At 45.6% G+C, this 23858-nt stretch overlaps 1 protein-coding gene across 2 annotated transcripts; it reads right to left on the bottom strand.

The window, feature by feature from the left end:
- Positions 1–12883: 12883 nt before the first annotated feature.
- LOC123132598 (potassium channel KAT1) lies at positions 12884–16782 on the bottom strand. 2 transcript variants are annotated; one of them, XM_044552430.1, is made up of 11 exons: positions 16572–16782; positions 16254–16464; positions 15981–16136; positions 15844–15901; positions 15304–15621; positions 14657–14896; positions 14471–14569; positions 14348–14380; positions 14062–14247; positions 13381–13972; positions 12884–13243 (listed from the first exon to the last, which is right to left on the bottom strand). In XM_044552430.1, the coding sequence occupies exons 2-11, from the start codon at positions 16301–16303 to the stop codon at positions 13131–13133; spliced, it is 1845 nt and encodes a 614-aa protein (XP_044408365.1). In that variant the 5' UTR covers positions 16304–16464; positions 16572–16782; the 3' UTR covers positions 12884–13130. The 2 variants fall into 2 exon arrangements, with proteins under 2 accessions (XP_044408365.1, XP_044408364.1); XM_044552429.1 differs by having other exon boundaries at positions 16249–16464.
- Positions 16783–23858: the final 7076 nt, after the last annotated feature.

Genomic DNA, 23858 nt, shown 5'->3' on the forward strand with positions numbered 1-23858 from the left:
AAGCCTATGAGAATGCCAAGTTGTTTAAAGAAAAGGTTAAAAGATGGCATGCCAAAGGATACAAAAGCGTGAGTTTAATGTAGGTGATCATGTTTTGCTATACAACTCTCACTCAAGATTTTTTGTAGGAAAGCTTCTCTCTAAATGGGAAGGTCCTTACATTATCGAGGAGGTGTATCATTCCGGTGCCATCAAGATCAACAACGCCGAAGGCACAAATCTAAAGGTGGTAAACGGTCAAAGAATCAAACATTATATCTTAGGTACTCCCATAAATGTTGAGACCAATATTATTAATACCATAACACTGGAGGAGTACATAAGGGATACTTTCCAGAATGTTTCAGACTCCGAAAAGGAATAGGTATGTAGTACGGTAAGTAAACCAACTCCAAAACATTTTCAATGGAAATTTTTCTCCATTTTGGAATATTTAAAAAATTAGGAAAATTAAAAGTAGTCCGAAGAGCGCACGAGGCATCCACAAGGGTGGAGGGTGCGCCCTACCCCCCTGGGCGTGCTCCCTACCTTGTAGCCACCTCGTGTACTCTCCGGACCCCATTTTCTTGCACAATACTTCTTTTGGTCGGTAAAAATTCATTATATAATCCCCCGTAGGTTCTGACAACTGTACCACGACAAAATCTTCTGTTCTTGTTTCGATCTGTTTTTCTGATAGATCTAGATCACCATGATGTCTCCAAGCGCCCCCAAGGACAAGTTTTTCGAGAAGGTCATCAACCCCTACCTTGCAGAGGTGCTGCGACACCCTCAAGCCATTGAGATGCGTGAGGGGGTGCCGCACATCCGCGATGTTGAGGGGACGAAGAAGACCGGAAGCATGGAGACAAGACTCGAAGCAATGGAGCAGCAAGTTTTCAAGTGTCAAGGGATGGTGGAACGTGGACTCAACGCCAATCACATGATGATCGCAGAGTTCACCAAAAAATCATAAGCTGGATGGCAAGAACATCGGGGAGGCCATCTTCAAGCTTCATGAGAAAATCGAGCATCTCCAAGCCCAGATCTATGACCTACAAAACCAAAACTATGAGTATGAATACATATTTAAGAGGATGAGTTTGGCTGTAGATCTGAGGATCCCCAAGACTCGTTCATCTTTCTATGATGGTGAGCTTATGCCTTGTAAGATGGATGACAAGCCTAATTCATCAACAACCCCATCATCACCACCTCCGAAGAAAGAGACATAAATACATGGGTATGGGCACTCCCCTTGGCAACTACCAAGCTTGGGGGAGGTGCCCCAGTATCGTATTACCATCATACCTTTACCTTTATTGTTTTTCTTAGTTCGATCCTTTTGGTTATATCTTGATCTAGTAGAATAAAGTTTTTAGTAAGATCTAGCTTTGAGTTTTGTTTTGATCTCTATCTATGTAATTGAGTCCGAGTTATATATAATAAAGAGTAGTTTTGAGTTGAGAGCTTTACTTTCTTGCTATGATCTTGAGGGAATTAAATAAGAAAAAGAATAAAAGAAATAAAAAGATCATATAATGATCTTATGGAGAGTAATGACTTCACATATAAAGAGTATGATGAATAAAAGTTGTTGATAGTTGACAAACATAGTTTTGGTCATTGTTGCAATTAATAGGAAATAATAAAGAAAGAGAGGTTTCACATATAAATATACTATCTTGGAAATATGTTATAATTGTGAGCACTCATTAAAATATGACATGCTAAAAAGTTGATGTTGGACAAGGAAGACAACATAATGGGTTATGTTTTATTATATCCAAATAGAAGTTATATTGTCATGGATCCTCCAACATGTTGAGCTTTCTTTTCTCTCTTATGCTAGCCAAATCCTTTGCACCAAGTAGAGATACCACTTGTGCATCCAAACATCCCTTAAACCAGTTTTGCCATGAGAGTCCACCATACCTACCTATGGATTGAGTAAGATCCTTCAAGTAAGTTGTCATTGGTGCAAGCAATAAAAATGCTCTCTAAATATGTATGATCTATTAGTATGAAGAAAATAAGCTTTATACGAACTTGTGATATGGAAGAAATAAAAGCGACAGACTGCATAATAAAGTTCTTTATCACAAGAGGAAATATAAAGTGACGTTCTTTTGCATTAAGATTTTGTGCATCCAACCATAAAAGCGCATGACAACCTCTGCTTCCCTCTGTGAAGGGCATATATTTTACTTTTATCTTCTACCCTTATACAAGATTCATGGTGATCATCACCTTTCCTTTTTACAATTTTACCTTTGGCTAGCACTATGTGTTGGAGAGATCTAGATATACATATCCACTCGGATGTAGGTTATCATAAAGTATCAATATTGACATTACCCTTGAGGTACAAGGTTGGGAGGCGAAACTATAAGCCCCTATCTTTCTCTGTGTCTGATTGAAACTTTGTACCCATAAGTATCGCATGAGTGTTAGCAATTGTGAAAGACTAAATGAAAGTTGAGTATGTGGACTTGCTGAAAAGCTCTTATATTGACTCTTTCTGATGTTATGATAAATTACAATTGCTTCAATGACTGAGAACATACTTTACCTTGTGAATGAATTGTTACTTTAGCATAAGAAATTATATGACAATATATGTTGTTGTTCTAAAGATGATCATGATGCCCTCATGTCCGTATTTTATTTTATACACACCTCTATCTCTAAACATGTGGACATATTTTTCGATTTTGGCTTTCGCTTAAGGACAAACAAGGTCTAAGCTTGGGGGAGCTGATATGTCCATTTTGCATCATGCTTTTATATTGATATTTATTGCATTATGGGTTGTTATTACACATTATGGTAGAGTACTTATGTCTTTTCTCCCTTATTTGACAAGGTTTACATGAAGAGGGAGAATGCCTGCAACTGGAATTCTGGACTGGAAAAGGAGCAAATAGTAGAGACCTATTCTGCACAACTCCAAAAGTCCTGAAACTTCATGGAGAATTATTTTGGAATATATAAAAAATATTGGGCAAAGAAAGCACCAGAGGGGGCCATGATATGTCTCCAATGTATCTATAATTTTTGATTGTTCCATGTTGTTATATTATCATTCTTGGATGTTTTACAATCATTTTATATCATTTTTTGGTACTAACCTATTGACATAGTGCCAAGTGCCAGTTGCTGTTTTTTTTCTTGTTTTTTACATCACAGAAAATCAATACCAAACAGAGTCCAAAAGCAGCGAAACTTTTTGTGGAATTTTTATGGACTAGAAGACACCCAATGGGCCGAAGATGCACCTGGGGGGTGCCCTGAGGGGGGCACAACCCACCAGGGCGCACCTGGGCCCCCAGGCGCGCCCAGGTGCGTTGTGCCCACCTTGGTGGCCTCTTGCACTGCCTCTTTGCTCTATAAATACCCCAATACTCCAGAAACCCTAGGGGAGTCGACGAAAATCAATTCCAGCCGCCGCAAGTTCCAGAAATACCAGATCCAATCTAGACACCATCATGGAGGGGTTCATCATCCTCATTGGTGCCTCTCCGATGATGCGTGAGTAGTCTTTTGTAGACCTTCGGGTCCGTAGTTAGTATCTATATGGCTTCCTCTCCCTCTCTTTTGATTCTCAATACAATGGTCTCTTGGAGATCCATATGATGTAACTCTTTTTGCAGTGTGTTTGTTGGGATCCGATGAACTTTGAGTTTACGATCAGATCTATGTTTTTATCCATGAAGGTTATTTGAGTTTTTTGATCTCTTTTATGCATGATTACTTATAGCCTCGTATATCTTCTCCGATATTTGGGTTTTGACCTGGAAAATGAGCAACTATTAGAGACATATTCTGCACAACTCCGAAAGTCCTGAAACTTCATGGTGAATTATTTTAGAATATATATAAATATTGGGGGAAGAAAGCACCAGAGGGGGGCACCAGCCATCCACAAGGGTGGGGGCGCCTTACCCCCCCCCCCTAGGCGCGCCCACTGCCTTGTGGGCCACCTGGCAGGCCCCCAATATGCACATTTTCTGCTATATAATGTGTTTTGACCTGGAAAAAAATCAGAAGGAAGCTTTCGGGGCGAGGCGCCGCCGTCTCGAGGTGGAACTTGGGCAGAACCAATCTAGGGCTCCGGTGGAGCTGTTCTGCGGGGAAACTTCCCTTCGGGAGGGGGAAATCATCGACATCATCATCATCAATGATCCTCTCATCGAGAGGGGGTCAATCTCCATCAACATATTCACCAGCACCATCTCCTCTCAAACCCTAGTTCATCTCTTGTATCCGATCTTTGTCTCAAAACCTCGGATTGGTACCTGTGGGTTGCTAGCAGTGTTGATTACTCCTTGTAGTTGATGCTAGTTGGTTTATTCGGTGGACGATCATATGTTCAGATCCTTAATGATAATTAATACTCCTCTGATTATGAACATGAATATGCTGTGTGAGTAGTTACGTTTGTTCCTGAGGACATGCATGGGAGAAGTCTTGTTATAAGTAATCATGTTAATTTGGTATTTGTTCGATATTTTGATGAGATGTATGTTGTCTTTCCTCTAGTGGTGTTATGTGAACGTCAACTACATGACACTTCACCATTATTTGGGCCTAGGGGAAGGCATTGGGAAGTAATAAGTAGATGATGGTTGCTAGAGTGACCGAAGCTTAAACCCTAGTTTATGTGTTGCTTCGTAAGGGGCTGATTTGGATCCATATGTTTCATGCTATGGTTAGATTTATCTTAATTCTTCTTTCGCAGTTGCGGATGCTTGCGAGAAGGGTTAATCATAAGTGGGAGGCTTGTCCAAGGAAGGACAACAACCAAGCAGCGGTCCACCCACATATCAAATTATCAAAGTAACGAACGCGAATCATATGAGCATGATGAAAACTAGCTTGATAGTAATTCCCATGTGTCCTCGGGAGCGCTTTCCTTTATATAAGAGTTCATCCAGGCTTGTCCTTTGCTACAAAAAGGATTGGTCCACATTGCTGCATCTTATTTACTTTTGTTACTTGTTACCCCTTACGAATTATCTTATCACACAATTATCTGTTACCAATAATTTTAGTGCTTGTAGAGAATACCTTGCTGAAAACCGCTTGTCATTTCCTTCTGCTCCTTGTTGGGTCGACACTCTTACTTATCGAAAGGACTATGATAGATCCCCTATATTTGTGGGTCATCACCTCCCGATGGTGTGGCAACGTCACGTCAACCGCCATCTCGCACTGCGCCCATGAGGAGGGAGACCTCGCTGCCCGTGGGCACTATCTCGACCGAGCCTACCATCCGTACCCGGAGTGAGACCCCCGACCAGCCTCAGTCACAGAACTAGTCCACACGAGCGTGAGTCTAGACCCAAGACATCCATGGTCCGGATCAAGGAGAAGGAATGGCGCCACCACCACCCTGCGGTGCTTAATGGAACCACACTGCCAGGTCTACGACGTCGAGGTCCCTGCAGGACCGCACAACCATCACCACGCCCATCCTAGAAACCCGCAAGGGACACCGCCACCACCCCGCACCGCCCACTGTGTAGTATCCGCAAAAGGAGATGGCTTGCACACAACCAGCACGCCACCACCGGGCCAGGACGCACAACCCACCACGCACAAGCCCTCCTGCCCGCTGGATCCACATTGGGGCAGGCCACTCTTGCCGTCACCACCTTCCAGAGCTCCGGTCGGGACTCCAGCCACCTCCTATGTCGTGAGCACGCCACCCAGGGGCAGATCTAGCCGGACTTGGCCAGGGAACCACCCGCATGTAGCCGCCAAAGCCGAAACCGTCGCAGCTCCCGCGCCAAAGACCGACAACAGCCCACCACCATGCCGCCATAGCCGCCTGTGCCAGCGACCCGCTTGTCCGTCCCTGCGCCAACCCGATGCCCCCACTTGAACTGTCGTCCCGCGCCAACAAGTCCTGAGCAGAGAGGTACCAGGGCCCCGCCACCACATACATCGGCCGGGCTTTGCCTGGAGACGCCTTACGATGGTGGCGGGGGAGAGGGCCGAGAGGGAAGAGAGGATGCCGGCCAGTAGGGTTCGCCCCCGATCACCCACAGGGGTGATGCGGGGGGAGGGGGAGGGGAAAAATATTCTTCTTTACTGCCCGAAATATATGTACTCCCTCTGATCCATATTACTTGTCCTAGATTTGTTTAGATAAAGATGTATCTAATCTAACACTAAAACTCAAAGTGAGTATATACAATATTTTCAAAAATAATAATAAAAAACAAAAAAAGAGCAAAGGAAAAAAAACAGGAGAAAAGACATACTTACCGGGGCTGACGCGAGTGGTCGCTCTATCTCGGGTTAGGCGAGGTATAGGTGCGCCCGCACTACACAACATAGTTTCAGCCACAGCATAAAAACATAGTCTCAGCCCAGCCCAACTTCAGCCAATGCCTATATTTCAGCCAACTTCAACATGGATTCTCTAAGGCACCGGTGAGTGGGCCCCGCCCACTCGTTTTCCTCTTGGACCCCGGAGCCCCGCCCGCCCACGACGTCGTTGCTATGCCCAGTAGAGGTCTCCGCACCGCCTCTCTATTGCTGCTCATTCGTCAAATTGCCGCTGGAAGTCCACCTCGAAATCGAGCTCTCGCTCGCCCGAAGTCGCCGGAGAAGGCCGACGTCTACTTGGGCTCCAACGTCTCCGCCAAGGAAGAAAATGAATACGCCATGGAGAGCCGCCCCTCATCATTAAGTCGCCGGAGCAAGGCGTCCACGGGAGGGAGTTCCCCAAGCAAGCCGAAGCGAGAGCCACCGTCCACCGTCAATTCTGGCGACCAGAGCCGACGAGAAATTCCCCTCTGGAGAAACCCTAGGATCTGCATCGTCGGATCTGACATCAAAGGCTAAACTTATAAGGTATGGATAGATTTGAGCTGCACTATTTCACTGTATCCAACGACTCACATTCAAAGCCGATCAGCCGCTTAAAGCACGCCTAGTGTTTGTTATCCTGCCGGCTGCTGCACTTTTCTAGAAAAGCCCCTAGATCTTACAACACCTATACGTTCTGATCTCCAATTAAGGGGAAACTTATTTGCATATTGTTCATCTTGGAGTGCTTTAACTTTTTGACACACTGCTTCGAACTTTTGAACTATTCAAATTTTAATTATATCTTGATGCGGGCATAGTTTGCACACATCAACACCTTTTTGAGTTATTCTTTTTGCACATTGAATCTAAGGGGGAACCCTGACAGAGGTAGTACACCCCACTTTGAGCACTATGAATTTAAATTCAACACTTGTTTTCACTATAATTTGAGTTCTATAAGCTCAAGTTAAATGATTATTTTTGCATATTGAATCTAGTGGTGAAATATCAACCATTTGACAACCTTTGTCCATGTTTTCTAAACCGTTGACCTGTGTTTAAAATTTATTTTCTATCAAGGGGAGCCTTGGCGCAGCGGTAAAGCTGTTCCCTTGTGACCATGAGGTCACGGATTCGAGTCCTGAAAATAGCCTCCTGCAGAAATGTAGGGAAGGGCTGCATACTATAGACCCAAAGTGGTCGGACTCTCCCCCGGACCCTGCGCAATCGGGAGCTACGTGCACCAGGCTGCCCCTTTATTTAGGTCATGCTTGGCCATAATTGCGCAACATGATTCTTTTTGCATAATGAAATTTACCAAACCCTAACCTTGGAAAGCCCTAGGAGCCTTAGCTCTATATTTGGTTGTATTTGGATTTTATTTGAATTGGCCAATTTGTTTTTATTTGAAAATTCAGTTGGATCGTTGGCCTAGCTGCAATTGACATTGCTAGTTTCTGCGATAGAAAATCAGAGTGCGAAGGATGATATTTCAAGAGTGTTCTAAAATCTTCATAAAGCATCAAGGCAAGTTGCACCATACTTGATCATGTTTTACTTCTACTATTTTGTTATGCATTGTAGGATTCCACCATCAGTATTATGCATGTAGGTTGACTATATATATGCTAAAAAATGTTTTTATTTTTGCCATGCTAAAATAGTTATGGGAATATGAGAGTGATTCATGAAAGGATGAGAGTTCCTACTTAAGTTCAATCAACTAAGTAATAATGAACCATTTATGACAGTGTTATAGCTGCCCATGGCCCCCTAGGTCAGGGGGGCACATCATACCAGAAACCAGCCCAAGTAGGCTGCCCATGGCCCCCTAGGTTGGTTTATGCCCTGGGACAACATCCTGGCCCATGGGCCCAATAGAGAGAAGGACCCAGAAGAATTGGAGTATACATCAAGGAAGCTGGCGTCTAGCACTTTGATTTGGTGCACTTGGTTAGTTCAATATCGTCCTTGATCGTGGACCGCATTCCTTCGGGCTCCCCGGCAGCTAGAGATTTTTTGAGTTCCTTGGATGCCAGAGCGCATGTGGCCTGCTCGGTCTTAAGAGATCACTCCGCGTCGCCAGATATGCTTACGACACCATTCGGGACTGACATCTTAAGCTTCAGATAAGTGTAATGCAAGGACCACACTGTATCGTGCAAATGCGGTTCGACCAATGACAAGGAAGTGGTGGCCACTTTTGAAAGATACTACTACCTCGAAGTTCAACGACCCAAATTGGAAGTTGTCCGGTGTATCGAACACCACGTCCAGCGTGACCATTTCTAGTGGTGAAGCTTCCATGCCAGGGATTATGCCCTTGAACCTTTTTTTGGCCGACTCTATGCAGGACTGGTCGACTTACATCTTCCGCAATGTATCAGCATATATCAAGTTCAGGTTGCTTCCACCATCCTTCAGGACCATATTTTGGTTATATCCTTCAATAATTGGGTCCACGACAATGGCGGCTTTTCCGTCGTGATGCACGATGGTCGGATGATCGCGTTGATTGAAAGAGATCGGTTGCTTAGACCTTGTGGAACCGCAGGATCTGCGGTGTAGACCTCGCGTAGAGCGCGCTTTCTATCCCTCCTCTTCTTGTTACATGGATAAATCATGTTCACGTTCTTTATCTGGAGGTGAAGTTGCCCACACCGGTGCGAGGCTCAGCCTCATCACCATTGGGTGGATTCTTCTTTTCAGTGTTGCCTTTTCTGGCCTGCTTGGCCATATTCTTGTAAATCCAACAATTTCGGTTTGTGTGGTTGGTTGGGGGGTCCCAGTGTTCAGGGGCCGATGATAGTCACAAGGCCTATCCATGACCTTGTCAAAGCCCGGAATGCTATCATCACCCTTCTTGCCCTTCATTGCTTCCTCTTCAGACCGCCGTCTTCGCCTTGTGTGTCCAAACCGACATTGACCCGGTCATCGTTGTCCTTGTTCCTGCGCTTATTCTTGGGTTCGGCTCAGCTGCAGGGCTCCCTGCACGAATTATTATGCAGGGCCAATAAGAAATCGCCATGTGTCCTTGTGGGCCAACTACCTTAAATTAAGTTATTAGATTAGATTATTCTGTTACGGCCTTGTTCATCTTGTAGCTTGGGTTCGTCCTCGCCGGGCCTGTAGCTGGGCGTTATTCTTCTCCCTGGTACGATGTGCCCGTCGTCACCGGCGTCTCCTATTTATTGTGTGGTCATCATTATCTCATGTCCCATGCCGCCGGCGGTGCCTCCTCTGCTCCGCTTCAGCATTGCCGGATCGCTTCACCATCGTCCACCCGTTTTTCATAGCACGGTCGCCGCATATGTTTTCTTTACTGTTGCGCTCAGCTCGCCTCAAGATTTTGCATGTCTGATTGCGAGATCAATTAAAGCCTGCACGCCAAAGGAATTGAGTCAAAGCAAACTAAATTGAGAGATTGAAACTGTCTTTTTCAAGTACGGAGAAGAGAAGCGCCGCCGTGTTGGTCTCTCGCTCCGGCGAGATTCAGTTGTGCTCTTGGGCTTCCACGAGACCACAACATCAGAAGTCCCTCCGTGTAGACGGGACCTCGGCTCTCTAGATCGAGACTCCAAATACTTCAAAACCAAGGAACGGAAGAACTGCAACGAGTGCTCTTGGCGGCATCGGCGACGTGCTCCTAATCGTGTCCGCCCTCCTTCTCTGTTGCTGCGGCGGCCGGCGGACATTGCAGAAATCGTCCTTGCTACTTGCTAGCAACCATTCTTGTGTGAAGCCATTCAGTAAATCAGTTCTCCTTTTGCGTAGGCCAGGCGAGGAAGGACCAGCGAAGACGAATATTTAGACCATAACAGAATAATCTAACTTAATTGGGGGTGGTTGGCCCACAAAGACACATGGCGATCTCTTATTAGCCCTGCACAATAATTCGTGCAGGGAGCCCTGCAGCTGAGCCGAACCCCTTATTCTTGCAGTTGCGTTTAGATTTTCCACGCTCGTCCTTTGTACCAGACGCGCCAGGGTTACCATCGTGCGCCTTCTGCTTGGCAAATCATGCATCCTCTCGTAATAGAACCTTTGAACAATCTCCATTAGAGTCGGCATGGTCTTGGGCTTATAATACTCGAAGTCTATGGTGAGGAACTCATCGGAAACGCCATGCTTGAACGCAGTGATGGCCTCCGCGTCTTTGGAGTCGACAATCTCATCCTTTTTCTTCAAGAAACATGTCCAGTAATCGTGCACCATTTCATTCTCTCCTTGGGCCAGATTTCCAAGGTCGCTGGCATCAGCAAGCCGGATATACATGCCCTTGAAGTTAGCGATGAATTTGTCTTGTAAATCATCCCTGTCGGCGATCTACCTGGGCGTGAGGGTGTTCAACCAGGCCCGGCGGATGCCTTCAGCATCAGGGGTAAATGCTTGATGGTGTGCCAGTCATTGTCGTCAGCCGCCTGGACTGCGATAGTGTAGTTTGTTATCCAAATCTCCGGGTCCTGACTTCGATCATACTTGTCCACCGCATTTCGCTAGAAATTTGGTGGAAAAGTGTGGGCGACAATTTCATCAGTGAAGCAGGCCGAATACGTCGTGGAGTGACCTGCTTCCCCAGAGTGGATGACATTTATAGTGTTACGTGCATCATCCAGGCCGACTTGACGGTCATACTCACTGGAGAGTAGTAGGTCTCTATCTCAAGCTTGCCATTGCAGTTGAGGTGCATACTGCATCTCGGTTTCCTCGAAGGGTGGGCCACACAGCACATTGGACCGTGGGACTGGCCCTCGGGTCTTCTTAGGCTGATGTCCGAGGAGCCTCGTCATAGGGCTCGGCCCACGGTATTCCTTGGTACGACTGCTCGGTGTATGAGTTCGTCGGCTGGCTGAACCACCAACATCGCCGGTCGTTCCGGCGTGGCTCTTGGACACAGCGTCTGACGTGAGCTTCTTGATGGTGTCGTCGGTGCCTGGGATCGGTGTGTTTATTGCGGCATCGTCCGAATCCTCCTCTTCCTCAACTTCGTCTCCCGTGTCGGCGGCCGCCGCATTGTCGTGTCTATCCACCATGTAGAATACATTGATTTTGCCTGCCACGGGTGAAGTGGTGCAGATGGCAGGATCGCCTCCGGGCAACTGTTGTCCGAGTTGCCCATCTCTTCATTGAGATCTTTGAGCTCCTCGTTATCACCGGGTTCCTCGAGGACGTCATGGAGCGTGTCGACATTGGCAATGATGTGGGAGGTGGGTGGTTGAAGAAGACTGATGGCCGCTCCTAGGCCCGACCAGATACTAGGCCGTGGAGGACGAGCTTGCTGTGGGACTCGGCGACAAACTCGAGGTTGCCGATGTGGACGATCCGGCTTGCAGCGAAGGTCTTGACGAGCTCAAGGTAGCCCCGCCGAATCGGTGACGTAACACATCGCATCGAAAGCAAAGATCGTTCCCGGCGTGATGACATCGGCACTGATTGAAGATCCCATCTAGTGTTTGAGTTCGCCTAGCATATCCCATGCCTGGCGTGCCACTGTTAGAGTGATTTGTGGCAGATCCTCGATAGGGTATGTCGGCTAGACGATTAGATATGAGGGGAAACTGATGGCGGTTTACCTAGGTTCAGTCCATCGGGATCGAGGTAAAACCCTATTTCATGCTCGTGTTATATTGATCAAGGGACTGAGAATAATCTCTAGATTCTCCCTATCGACTAGCCTGGCCCTAACTTATATAGGATACCGGAGCCTAGGGTTTACAGGATCCTAGTTGGTTAGTATCGGGGGAGTAGTCCTCCTTCACGCCAGCTTCCTTGTTGTATACTCCAACTCTCCAAGTCTTCTAGGTCCTTCTCTCTATTGGGCCCATAGGCCGGGACGTTGGCCCATGGCATAAACCGACTAGGGGGCCACGGGCTGGCCTATTTGGGCCGGTTTCCGGTATGATAAGGCACCCCTGGGCCGTAACACCGTCAGGCATCAAGGCCGCTGAGATCAAGCTGGTTGAGGCCAAGGAAATCAAGGCCCGTCATGTGATCTGTACATGGGCCGGCCGATTCTCTTACCGAAGTGTTTAAAAGGACCTCCTCCAAATCTTTGTGATTTGTCACTATCAGATCATTCTCCTTAAGATGACTGATGAAGTTTTTCCTCCTGTCGCTGGCGTCTATGTGAAAATAGGAGGTGTTAGTCTCCCCAAGATTAAGCCAGGTAAGCCCCGGGCGTTGTCTGGCCATACATCTCTCAATCAAGCAAAACCCAAGAAGCTTTTTTTGCGGGTCAAGAAGTTTCTTCTTAATGTCCCGTCTAAGCCAGCTCTCCGTGAAGGATAAAGGTTCTGATTTCTTCAGTCTGATCGAACAGGCTAATAATTGTTTTGGCCCAAACAGGTTGTTCTTTTATCCCTTCAAAGCTCTTCAAACTCCAGCTTTGTAAGGCCCTTGTGTTTGTGAGTTTGCAGTTGAAGCGGATGAAGGGGTTGACATTTTTCCGAAAATGGGTTAACCCTGGCCTCTGCATCATTGTGATGCATACAACCATCTTTATTAAAATATAGCAAATATTCAAAGCAGTCAAAACAAACAATAAAGATCAAGACCACAACCGGTCAGTAATAAGATTACCACATGACTCGAACACATAACCTGCTATAAATGGAACTAAGAAATGCTTTTGCCCATAGGCATACATGACTCTGTGCACCTGCTATATTGTACAGTGAATCATTTAAATGATGTTAGTAATGATCAAAACTATTTGTAAGAATGTCAAAATGTCCTTCGTCTTCACATCTTCAGTCGGAAGCCGTCATGTGCAATGGAGCACTTATATCTCTATGAGTTGTCTGGTTAGGTTGGTTTGTGCTATATATATTTTAAATCTGAAGAAAGAATATGTGGTCACCATCTCGGATGACACCAATGTCATCTATTTCAGCGTGATCTCTACTGACCACTTTCGTCGGATGGAAATCTGGGAACTTCTGTCCTGCATAGCGAAGAAATATTTGATGAGAGAAGTGCATGTTACAGTATCTAATTTACTACTAGAAAGTGCGGTGTATGTCTGGTCTCTGCTATAACATGAATCAAAATTAGTCACATGCTAAAGACATTTTCACTTACTGCCAATTTTGATAAGTTCCTCCAGCGAACCAGGCAGGTTGATAAGCTTCCCATTCTGTACCGTAGAACCTGTTGCATTATGAGGATATATATGAATTGTAACTCTTTTATTGGCTGCTTTTATGCCACTATAATCTTGATATCTGCTCCTTGATATGTTTTCGGATGCCCTGTGTGGAGAACCCGGCTGCATTTTCGTAAGTATTGTTTGCTGACTGCTTGCTGTGGTCTTGTCTTCAGATTTTATTTTAATACAGAACTCTTCAGCGCTTGTTTTGGTCTCACAATTTATGCGAACCTCGTTGAGATCCTCTTCTCTGTTCATCATTCCATCTGATAATCTATACTTGCAGTTCGACTTGTTATGGATGTCTTCTTGCTGTGGCACTTGTCTGAGTAACTTCATTGAATCAGGACCATCTCCAGATATTGGAACCTTGCTACCAAGATCTATACTTTTCTGTTCTGTATAATGTTGGTGTGGCCATTGTAGCATCTGTTCTTCTCGAGGTATATGAAATAGGTCATACTTGCTCAAGAATCTTCGGTCTGGTTGGTTCACTTCAGGTAAATTTTCCGGTAGCTTCAGTTTCTGTACATTGGCACAAAAAGTTGTTAGCTTCTCTTTAGACGAATTTAAGTCTTAATTTGTTTGACTGTGTTCCAAAATTGAAGCTATACCTGCAATAGATTGTTCATTAGGATGTCATTGTCTTCTCTGTGATTTTGAATGGCCTCTCTGAGTCTTGTCCTGCTGATTCTCAGTAGTTGTGACAGTTCAGCTGTGCGGAAAGTAAATGGCTGGGGTATGTTACATAGAGCACCAACCTCTCCAAACATATCACCATTCGTAACTTTTGCATATACCTGCTTTCAAGAAATTCATATTATTTTAGTAATGAAAATAATCTATGGTAAATCTGAGCGATATCTGAGAGTCTCTGCATTGTAGCTGAAGAAATTATACCTGCTCGTTCCCATTTATGGTTGTTATCATATTCTACAAAAAATCAGATAGTGCTGGGAATTAGCTTAATGGTACGAACTTGCACAAGCTTTGATTCATAACTTACAGAGATAACAAACTAACCACTGCTCCTGAAACTATTAGGTAAATATCAGCTGCCCCTTCATTCTGCAATATGATATCTTCCTTTGGTGGAAAATACTCAGGCTGCACTTCCATGACCTATATTATCTAACATATCCAATTAGTACATATATTAGCAGTTCTCCCAAGATAGTTATAAAAACATTGAATAGTTAACTATATTACCAGTTCTGCAATGAAACTGTTGGATACTCCATGGAAGAGATAGGCCCGTCGCAAGATTGGGAAGAATAAGCTGTATGCTATGCTTGAACGGATTCCTTTTGGGAGACCATTTAACATGGTCTTCTGGTTATAGCCTTCTGTCTTGAACTGTAGGCAGAAGTGAGAGAGCATTTGCTCCTTTATGCTCACAGGCAGCTGATTTCGTGCCGCGAACTCTGAAGCTGCATATATGGAGTCCCTCTGCATCATTTAAATAGAAGATATCAATAGGACTATAGGCATGGAAGAAGAATGACGGTAACTATTTTATTGATGTTGTCGATTGTGCAAGACCTTGATTCATGTTGTTTTCTCCGTTTTCTTGTTGCCTAAAATTGTTGAGTGGCTAGGGGATACAAGAACTTGGTACCTTGTGCCATCCATGCAAGAATAGGATTCTAATGCCTAAAATTTCTGAGTGGCTAGGGGATACATTTCATTTTCCAAGCATGTCGTATATAATAAAAGTGCTACCTTTCTCAAGATCTTCACAACTTTAATTGTATGGATCCAAATACAGCCTATTTCTGTTCCTATTTCATTTTCCAAGCATGTCGTATAATAAAAGTGCTACATTGAATGCTCTGTGAGTAAGTTGAGAAACATACAAATTTCTGGGTGCGGCTGGTGCCATGAACAACCAGGTTGGTCATATTGCCGATGAGGTAAGCCGTTAAACCCAGATTAAAGAGCATATAGAAAATATCAAAGAGCATCTCCCTTGGGTTCTCAGCATGCAAGTCCCCATAGCCTGTTGTTGTCAGCGTCGTAATGGACCAGTACAGAGCAGTAACATATCTAGTCCATAAGCTCTGTGATCTGAATGCAGGCATCACGGCACCAATCCATGTATTCTCTGGGTAGGGGTATCTGTCAGCAAGCATATAGTTGAAGCATCCCGCGCAATGCACCGCAAAGAGGGTGACCTGCATTTGATCGTTACGTATTTTATAGTCAGCGATATTTTGTTCTCCTGGGAATATACTCCCTCCGTAAAGAAATATATAAGAGTGTTTAAATAACTTCTTTGGTGATCTAAACACTCTTATATTTCTTTACAGAGGGAGTAATGATTAATATTCTGCATGGTTGAAACTTTTGAAGGTAACGGTAAAAATCATACGTAGTAATATTTCTGGAAGACTTACAGAAATAAGCTTTGAGCACCTAGTCCAGAAATAGTTGAATCGGATATCCTTCTCCAGCCTGGTTAAAAGTAGATGATCAAATTTGTGCCATTTTTCATTCATCATTGAAACATGAAGAATATGAAGATGTTGTTAACCTGGCAAACAGCGTGCTGACTCGGTTAAGACGCCACAACCTAAGCAGATTGAGTACCTTAAAGGAAAGGTCATTTCCCTTGTGTGTAAACAGAAGGATGATGGGTTGAAATGGTGCTGTTGAACATACATCAAATATGAACCAAGTCGATAGATATCTGCAGAGGATCAGATCATATTTTTTTAATGTCAGGACAGAATCACCTGGGCCTTTTTCAGCTCTAAATGTGGGGTCATTAAGGTGAAACAAATTATGAACCAGGTGCGAACCTTACTGCGATTCTCTTTTGATCGTCCACAAGAAGATGTGTTTTACTGTCAACATAAGCTACAAAGAATGTCATAACAATATCAATGGCAAAGAAGCCATTGACAATGTTCTCAACTAGCACAAGCTTAGACGGCAAGTTCCTCAAGAATGCCAGTTCAAACGGGCAAACCCAGGCGGAATAAACAACTAGGACTATGAGGAACAGCTCCCAGAATCTGAGAGAGAGACACAGAAAAAAGCAGAGGAAACCATGTCAGCTGCTGCTGTTCTCTTCTTCTTGCAACATGGAAGGTACGGAGGGTGCAGGCCATGTGAACCTCACCTGTAGCGGGGATCGTAGGGCGATATGATGAACTTCTTCAGCTTATTGGAGTGGTTTATGGTTGCGCCAAGCGACGGCAGTAGCTCGATGGCGAAGCTGTCGCTGCTCCCGTTTATGTGAAGCCCATCCCAGAATTGGTGGAAGTGAGATTTTGAATGAGCTTGAGTCATGCTTGCCTTTGCTATTCTTTGCTACTCGACTCTATATGCAGAAGGTGTGGAGGATGGCACCTATATATATATATATATATATATATATATATATATATATATATATATATATATATATATATATATATATATGCTGCAGCCCATGAAGGGTTGGGAGGTCAAAGTGGGAGAATCTTGGAAACAAACAAGAAGCCGCTCCTGTTTTATACCCTATGAGGAAAACAACAGGGCGTGCGCGCGTGTTTTCTGTGGGCTTGTGTGAAGCTGTTCATTCGCCACGCGCAGCCCACAAGATGCATCACACCTTCTCCTTTGAAGCCTTGTTCGATTCTTCAGGTGGGTAAACCGAGTGCTAATATCCACTTCAGCCGTCAACTGTCTGGTGTGCATTATTTTGCCATCCAGTCCTTACATTGAAGTGGCCGTGACTCGCAACATGAATTCATTTCATCATGATTATCCTCTCGTCTTCTTGAATCTGTAGCAATCGTGAGCGTCATCAGTGAGCAGCATTCTGCTAGTCTAGTTATACAGTGCCTTCCGCATGCCTGAGCAAATGTGAACAAGCATGGCCACAACTATGGATGTCATTTCCGGAAGTGACCCTTCACATACTTATCATCTTTCGGTATATTCTTTTGTCTGGTGGTTCAAGACTTAGTTTACATCTCATTGGTGCAGATGAATGGTTAATAAGTTTCTCCAAGGTATCCTGTCAAGCCTAATCCAATCCAAGCCTGCGTGTTCTGATGCCCACCATTTACCGCCATTGAGATATTGCCGGTTCACACACTGATTGGACTGCGCTTTTTCTTGGGACCATTAAGGGCTGAACAGACTGGGGCTCCATTATTGTGGATTTCTGGCAAAAGTGTTAGTTGTATACAATGTTATTTGAAGTTCCGTCTTGTTTCGCAGTCTTGCTGAATCAGCCATGAGATCCTTGTTTAGACGTACCCAACTCATATCTCTTGCCTGCTTGATGGGCCCCATATTTAGATTCCAGACAAAGGAGAAAAGCCTACTTCTTGGTACAGTTATTGATCTTCTTGTCGATGAGCTAACCAAATAATTAGCGTGTGATTTACTTTGTTTGAATGATTCTGCTGCTTCAATAGTACGAACTATCTTGAAAGATCTCACATCTTGCCATGCAGATTTATCTACTCCCTCCGTTCCTAAATATAAGTCTTTGTAGAGATTCTACTATGGACCATATACGGATGTATATAAATGCATTTAGAGTTTACATTCACTCATTTTGCTTTGTATGTAGTCCGTAGTGAAATCTTTACAAAGACTTATATTTAGAAACGGAGGAAGTAGCTGCTACTAATATGATATGGTGCTGATCTGTAACTGATGATATTGCCTCTTGTTCTGTAAGATTGATTATTTCTGGTTTTTTTTGTCTATACTCAGATCATGTTTACTAATTTATCAATTCTACTTGAAGGACTTTACGTGTAATTTATTTTCAGAAACAATATTTTTTTATATAACAGAAATGAGTATTCTTGATTATCTAGAACCTTTTTTTGTTAGAAGTTATCTAGAACTCAAAATGAAAAGTATAGTCAGGATCTCATTATTTTTATCAAGATTTGCTACCTGTCCAGTGTCCATCATTAGGCAGGTGCACGTGTTTCTTTGAATGAGATGAGGAAATAGATATGGAGTAGCTATTTTCTTGTTACTTTTCAGTGGGCCCGGTGAATGGCTAAACCAGACAAGTCTTTGTCTGTCATGCTCTCCATACATTGAAATGGCTACAATTCTATTTCATGTGCCTGCTGGTGCAGCCTTTACCTGGGACATCAAGTTGTCAACACTACACCTAATCCCTGGTTTTCAAAAAAAAGGGCGAAGATGTAACTGTTTGTAAAACATGCGACTCTTCTTGAAACGGGCTTTCGACCCGCTTTACAAATAAAGCCATATGGCCAAGGTGTTGAGGAATTTCTCAAAAATGTTGATCAAAGAAAAAACACGACAAAAACACAAGCTGGAGACCGCTAACAAGCACCAAAGATGCACTACTAGACACAACCAACTAGTTGTTGAGTAAAAGTACACGAGAGGCCGGACCACCATGAGACACAACCAAGTCCGTTAACGAGAAAAAAAACCACAGAACTAAGTCACAACCATTCAACCATGTCGCTGGAGAGGACCCCCTGCCCTGTCAGACTTGCTGACGGGATGGAGCGGTGGAGGAAGACGTTGTCACGTGTAAATGAAGGAGCACACAAGACCGCTAGCCATCGAAGTTGAAGCTAGGCCAAGAGGTGCCCCAAGCCAACCCAAAACGTCATCGTGACCGGGTACACCCACACTCACCAGCGACTCACCCGAGAGGGATACGATGCACCACTCCTTTCAATGGACATACTTGCCTAGAACTGATTCTACCTTGAGAACGCTTCCCTCTTTTCTGATTCCTTCCCTTTGACCACCAAAAATGTAGCCTCAATTCCTTCGGAAATGGTAAGATCTTTGGCGCACAAAGAAGGGGTGACCCCCCGCCGCATCCGCTGAAAACGGACAAGGGTTTTCACCCTTGGCGTTGGCAAGGTGGGGAGGGAAGCCAAGAAGGCGGCTCCAAGAGGGACACGACACCTGGAAGCATCGTCACCGCTGGCCCAAAGGCATGAAGCTTTCACCTGGTTCCTCTCGCACATCTCACCGAGGGGACTCGGACCACGCACGACGAAAGAGGGACTCCAAATCCAGATCACGGTCTGGCCGCCTTCGAATACACCAGCCGCGCCAGGACCACCCGCCACCGGACACCTCGCCATCCACATGACCAAGACGCATCGTCAACACCACTGCAACACTGCTCGCCGGAGAGCCAAATGCGCAGCCCGCCATCTAGGATCACCGCCCCGGAATCCACGTGCCCAATCCCCAACCCTGCACGCACCAAGGTGCCTTTGATCACCCAACACCTTCTGTAATCTCCACGCTTGGAACTTCCCTTAATCTTATCCAAGTAACCCGCTGTGCTAAATGACATGGTGTCACAAATCTCTACTACATTTTGCAAATACCTATTCGACACGATCTTGAAAGTGATTAATTAAAATTACAAACTAATGTAGCACACTGCAATGGAAATATTTCCATCGTAGTGTGCTACAATAGTTTGAAATTTTAAGTGCCACACGTGCGGCACAAACACATTTTTTTTAGAAAAGGAGGATGACCCCCGGCCTCTGCATCTGGGCGATGCATACGGCCACTTTATTAATTATTCTCACAAGATCTTACAAGGTAATACAACAGCAAGACTAAAGCCACCGTCTAAGCAACAACTGTCGCTACGCCTATCCAAATGATGAAGGGGCGCTGATAGTCTGGGCCTAATACCAAACAGACATCGCAGCCAAACCTAAACATCTAAGACCTGAGGTCCCAACCAGGACGTCTGCCTGGTATGGGGCACCTACCAGTCCGGCGCACTTCTCAATCAGGACGCCTGCCGGGTATGAGGCCGCCGCAGCCACCTGCCACGAGTCCATCTTTAGAGCTGTACTGTTGCATCTACCATGCCAGATCTCTCTGCCATCGACGTCACCATGACGCCAGACAGCGTCGTCCTCCTACGCGAGTCCATCCTCCCACATCGAACTCCGAATCTGCACTGCGCCACGCCGTCAAGATCCGTCGCCATCAATGTATGGATGAAGCACCGCTCCACCAAAGAAACCGTCCGCTGGTCCCGCGAAGCAAGGCGCGGCACCAAGTAGAAGGCCGAAGCGCACCGCCACCACGCCACCAGCAGCCCCGCCACCAAGAGTTGTTCCCAGCCGCCGCCTTCAAGAAGGAGCACGACACCAGGGTGCCGTCGACGCCCAGACCAGGGGAACAAAAGCTTTCGCCATAGCTCGAAGAGGAGGCGGAAGGGAGAGGATCCAGCCCAAAGCCTTCAGGAAGGGGATCGGCGCCAAAGGCGTCGACTTTGGGGAGGCTGCCGCGCCAGCCAGGGGTTTCCCCCGGAACCTCACCCGCACGCCAGATCCGCCAGGCCGGCCATAGGGGCGCAAGGACCGGCGGTAGCACGGATCGGGACAGATCGAAGCAGGGGCGGATCTTCTACATGGAGCCATGACTGATTGCGAGGAACCGCCACTGCGCCAGCGTCCGCAGCCCCCACACCGCCCGCGGCCGTGGGAGGCTGCCCACCAGAGCCCGCCGGCTGCACCGCGCCCATCGGCCGGGGCCGCCGCCCCGGGGAGCTAAGGCCCTCTGAGAGGAGGCGCCAGATCCCGCCGCCACCATCATTGGGGCCGAGAACCCTCCTCGGAGGCCCTCAGGCGGCGTCGGAGGGAGGGGAGGCGAGGGGGAAGCGCGGCGCCTTGGTGGTGAAGAGATCGCTCGCGACAGTCTCTCCCAAACGACGCCTCCAAGGAGGTCACGACGTAGACGCCGCCGCCGCCCGCTTCGGAAGACCGAGGCAAAGATTTTCATCCGGAGAGCCAAATCCGTCATGATGTCGACGGAGCTCCACAACGACGCCTCCAAGAAGGTAGACGACGCCAGTAGCGCCGCCGTCGTCGGCCTGACCATGGTCAAGGCAGTGCTTTCGCCGGAGCTCCTCACCATATAACAGAACTTGCGGATCCAGAGCACCGGATGGCGTCGGGAACTCCCAGATCCGTCGCCGCCCAGCTCTGCAGACACATGGCAACTCCGAATGTTTTTTATGGCAAGTTTAGTCACGCGAGGAAGGCAACTTTAGTTGTCAAACATGGCAATTTCTTTTCGGATGGCAAGTTTGAGTTTTTTTTGGGTTTGTTGTTTCTTTTCGGATGACACCTTTTGTTGTAAAAAACGTTATGGCCAGAGTGCTTCGTGCCACACGTGTGACACTTATCATTTAGGAAAGATTTTTGTTAACTGCGGTATCTTGAGCCAGTTGCTTTTCTGGATAATTGAGCATTCTCCCATCCAGTGCTGCAGCCTCTTTCTCATGTCCTCTTGTGTTCCTAATCTCTCATTATCACAGGTGACCATGTGAGAGTGGGGAGTGATGAAGTGGCGGTCCTTGCGCGCATGTGCATGCATGTGTCTACCGCCCCCTTTCTCGTTGCATCTTTCAACTATGTATGATGTATCTGGCTTCTTTCTTCTTGTTGGAGAATGGTGACTTGCAGAGGGAGTTCATCCCCATAATGAGCCGGTGGAAGCGACGCCGCCATTATTCATAAATGTCATGGATAATGGCCGGCCTCACATGGGCAGTATCATTCATGTATGGGGTCATGCTGATTGTAGTGTCTGGAGAAACCTCAGAGTATAGTGCAAATCCAATCTGTTTATCAGCCACATTATTAATCATTTTCTGATCAACTGTGGCTAAATTATAAAGGCTGAGGGTTAATTTCCTGTGGACCATAGTCAGTTTTTAGATTGCAATCAGTGAATCGGTTCCCTTCTGACTAGTCATTTTCATCAAGCTCTTACTTTTTGGATTATGTACTTTTTGTGTGGTCTTATCTAATTATACTCCTTGTTGTTATCTAGCTTATATGATCTGCTCATTGAGCACTCCTGTTGCAGTATCAACAGTTTGGAATCGCGTGTTTGCCCATAAAGCCAAACTATTTATGTTCCTTTTTTGGTATCATGATTCTATTTGAGAACTCGACGACAATTGTTGACATGCTCTCTCCTGCACGTTTACAGTGTATTTGTTATTCTTTTTACCTAGTGCTATATTATCAGATAGTAATTGTTCTTACTTGTCAAACAGATGAAGAAATACAGATTTTTCTGTTTTGTGGACATATATAGATTTTTCATACTTGTCTTCATGAAAACAACCTGTGGAATGTTAGAATGTGCACATCATGGATGGTAACTAGGTTATGGCCGTTCCATGCTGGATAGGTCCCATTCGAAGTACAATTTCGTCAAATAGATGAAGAGGAATTCGCGAAAGGCGATAGCGCTGCAGAAAACGAAATGATTCTGGAGGTGATGCTGAAGATGTGGTAGTTAGTAAGGAATATTTGCCAGTACTTGTGGGTGAAGATTTGGGGTATGATATGGTTTCCCAAATTTCCATCTCTCCTTTTTTGTGAGCATTATTTGTTAAGTTCTTTTTTCATGATTATCTAAACATGGTTTGTTCTCATCTTATGAACAGACAAGGGAAATAGGTAAGATTCCAAGAAGTTGTGAGGTTCATCCGGCATATTGTGCATGCATCACACATGATGCGGGACAATGCCAAACAACGAATGATTTGGATGTCGAGGTGTGTGCTGCGTTGCACCCGGGTTTGGGGATGGATGGATGGATGGATGGATGCGGGTGGGAGTCCGGATGCGCCCATGAAAACGACCGGGTGTGGTACGTGGGGTGGGGCTAGCGCGGCGCAGGTGTGGCTCCATCGTCCATCTTGATTAGGATTCGCTAAAAGGAGAATAATGATGCCATAAACTAATGGGGGCCGTCCGTCCACGGAGCATATGCAGCAGCAGCATGTAGGTGGAGTCTCCGTGTTGAACTCGAAAAGCAGCTCAAAGAAATGCAGTTCGGCGCGAAACAATGGCGCGAACCCAACGAAACAACGGGGTCCATGAATCAATCATGGTGATGATGATCAATTGCCATTTGCCCTGTTATTGCGTTGTCTGTGTTAGGTTTGGAGAGGTCCAAAGTATACATATTAGATGATTCTTTTTCTTTTTTTTTGTAAGGAAAAACATCTAATCTATTCATCAACTATCAAGATAGTACAAAGAACACTAAAAAAAAAAATCCAGGTCCGTAGACCACCTAACGACGACTACAAGCACTGGAACGAGCCGCATGCGTGCCGCCGTCATCGCCCCTTCCTCATCGGAACCGGGCAAACCTTGTTGTAGTAAACAGTCGGGAAGTCGTCGTGCTAAAGCCTCATAGGACCAGTGCACCAGAATAACAACCGCCGTCGATGAAGAGAAACATAGATCGGAAGGATCAAACATGTAGATACACGAACACAGATGAATGAAGATCGGTCCATGTGGATCCACCAAAAACAAACGCCGACCGAATCCCATAAGATCCGCCAGAGACAAATTTTCTCACGCCCTGTGAAGATGCTAGAAACACCATTGGAATG

This window comes from Triticum aestivum, chromosome 6A (assembly GCF_018294505.1).
Source record: "Triticum aestivum cultivar Chinese Spring chromosome 6A, IWGSC CS RefSeq v2.1, whole genome shotgun sequence".
NCBI classification, from domain to species: Eukaryota; Viridiplantae; Streptophyta; class Magnoliopsida; order Poales; family Poaceae; genus Triticum; species Triticum aestivum.

What these genes read in the sequence shown, in the direction of transcription:
- LOC123132598 (XM_044552429.1), bottom strand. Translation starts at nt 16,741, where the DNA reads ATGACTCAAGCTCATTCAAAATCTCACTTCCACCAATTCTGGGATGGG. An exon ending in CCAGCCGCACCCAGAAATTT is followed by an intron (nt 14,897 to 15,303) that starts GTATGTTTCTCA and finishes TAAATGATGCAG; the next exon opens with AGGGACTCCATATATGCAGC. An exon ending in CCATAAATGGGAACGAGCAG is followed by an intron (nt 14,248 to 14,347) that starts GTATAATTTCTT and finishes TCTTGAAAGCAG; the next exon opens with GTATATGCAAAAGTTACGAA.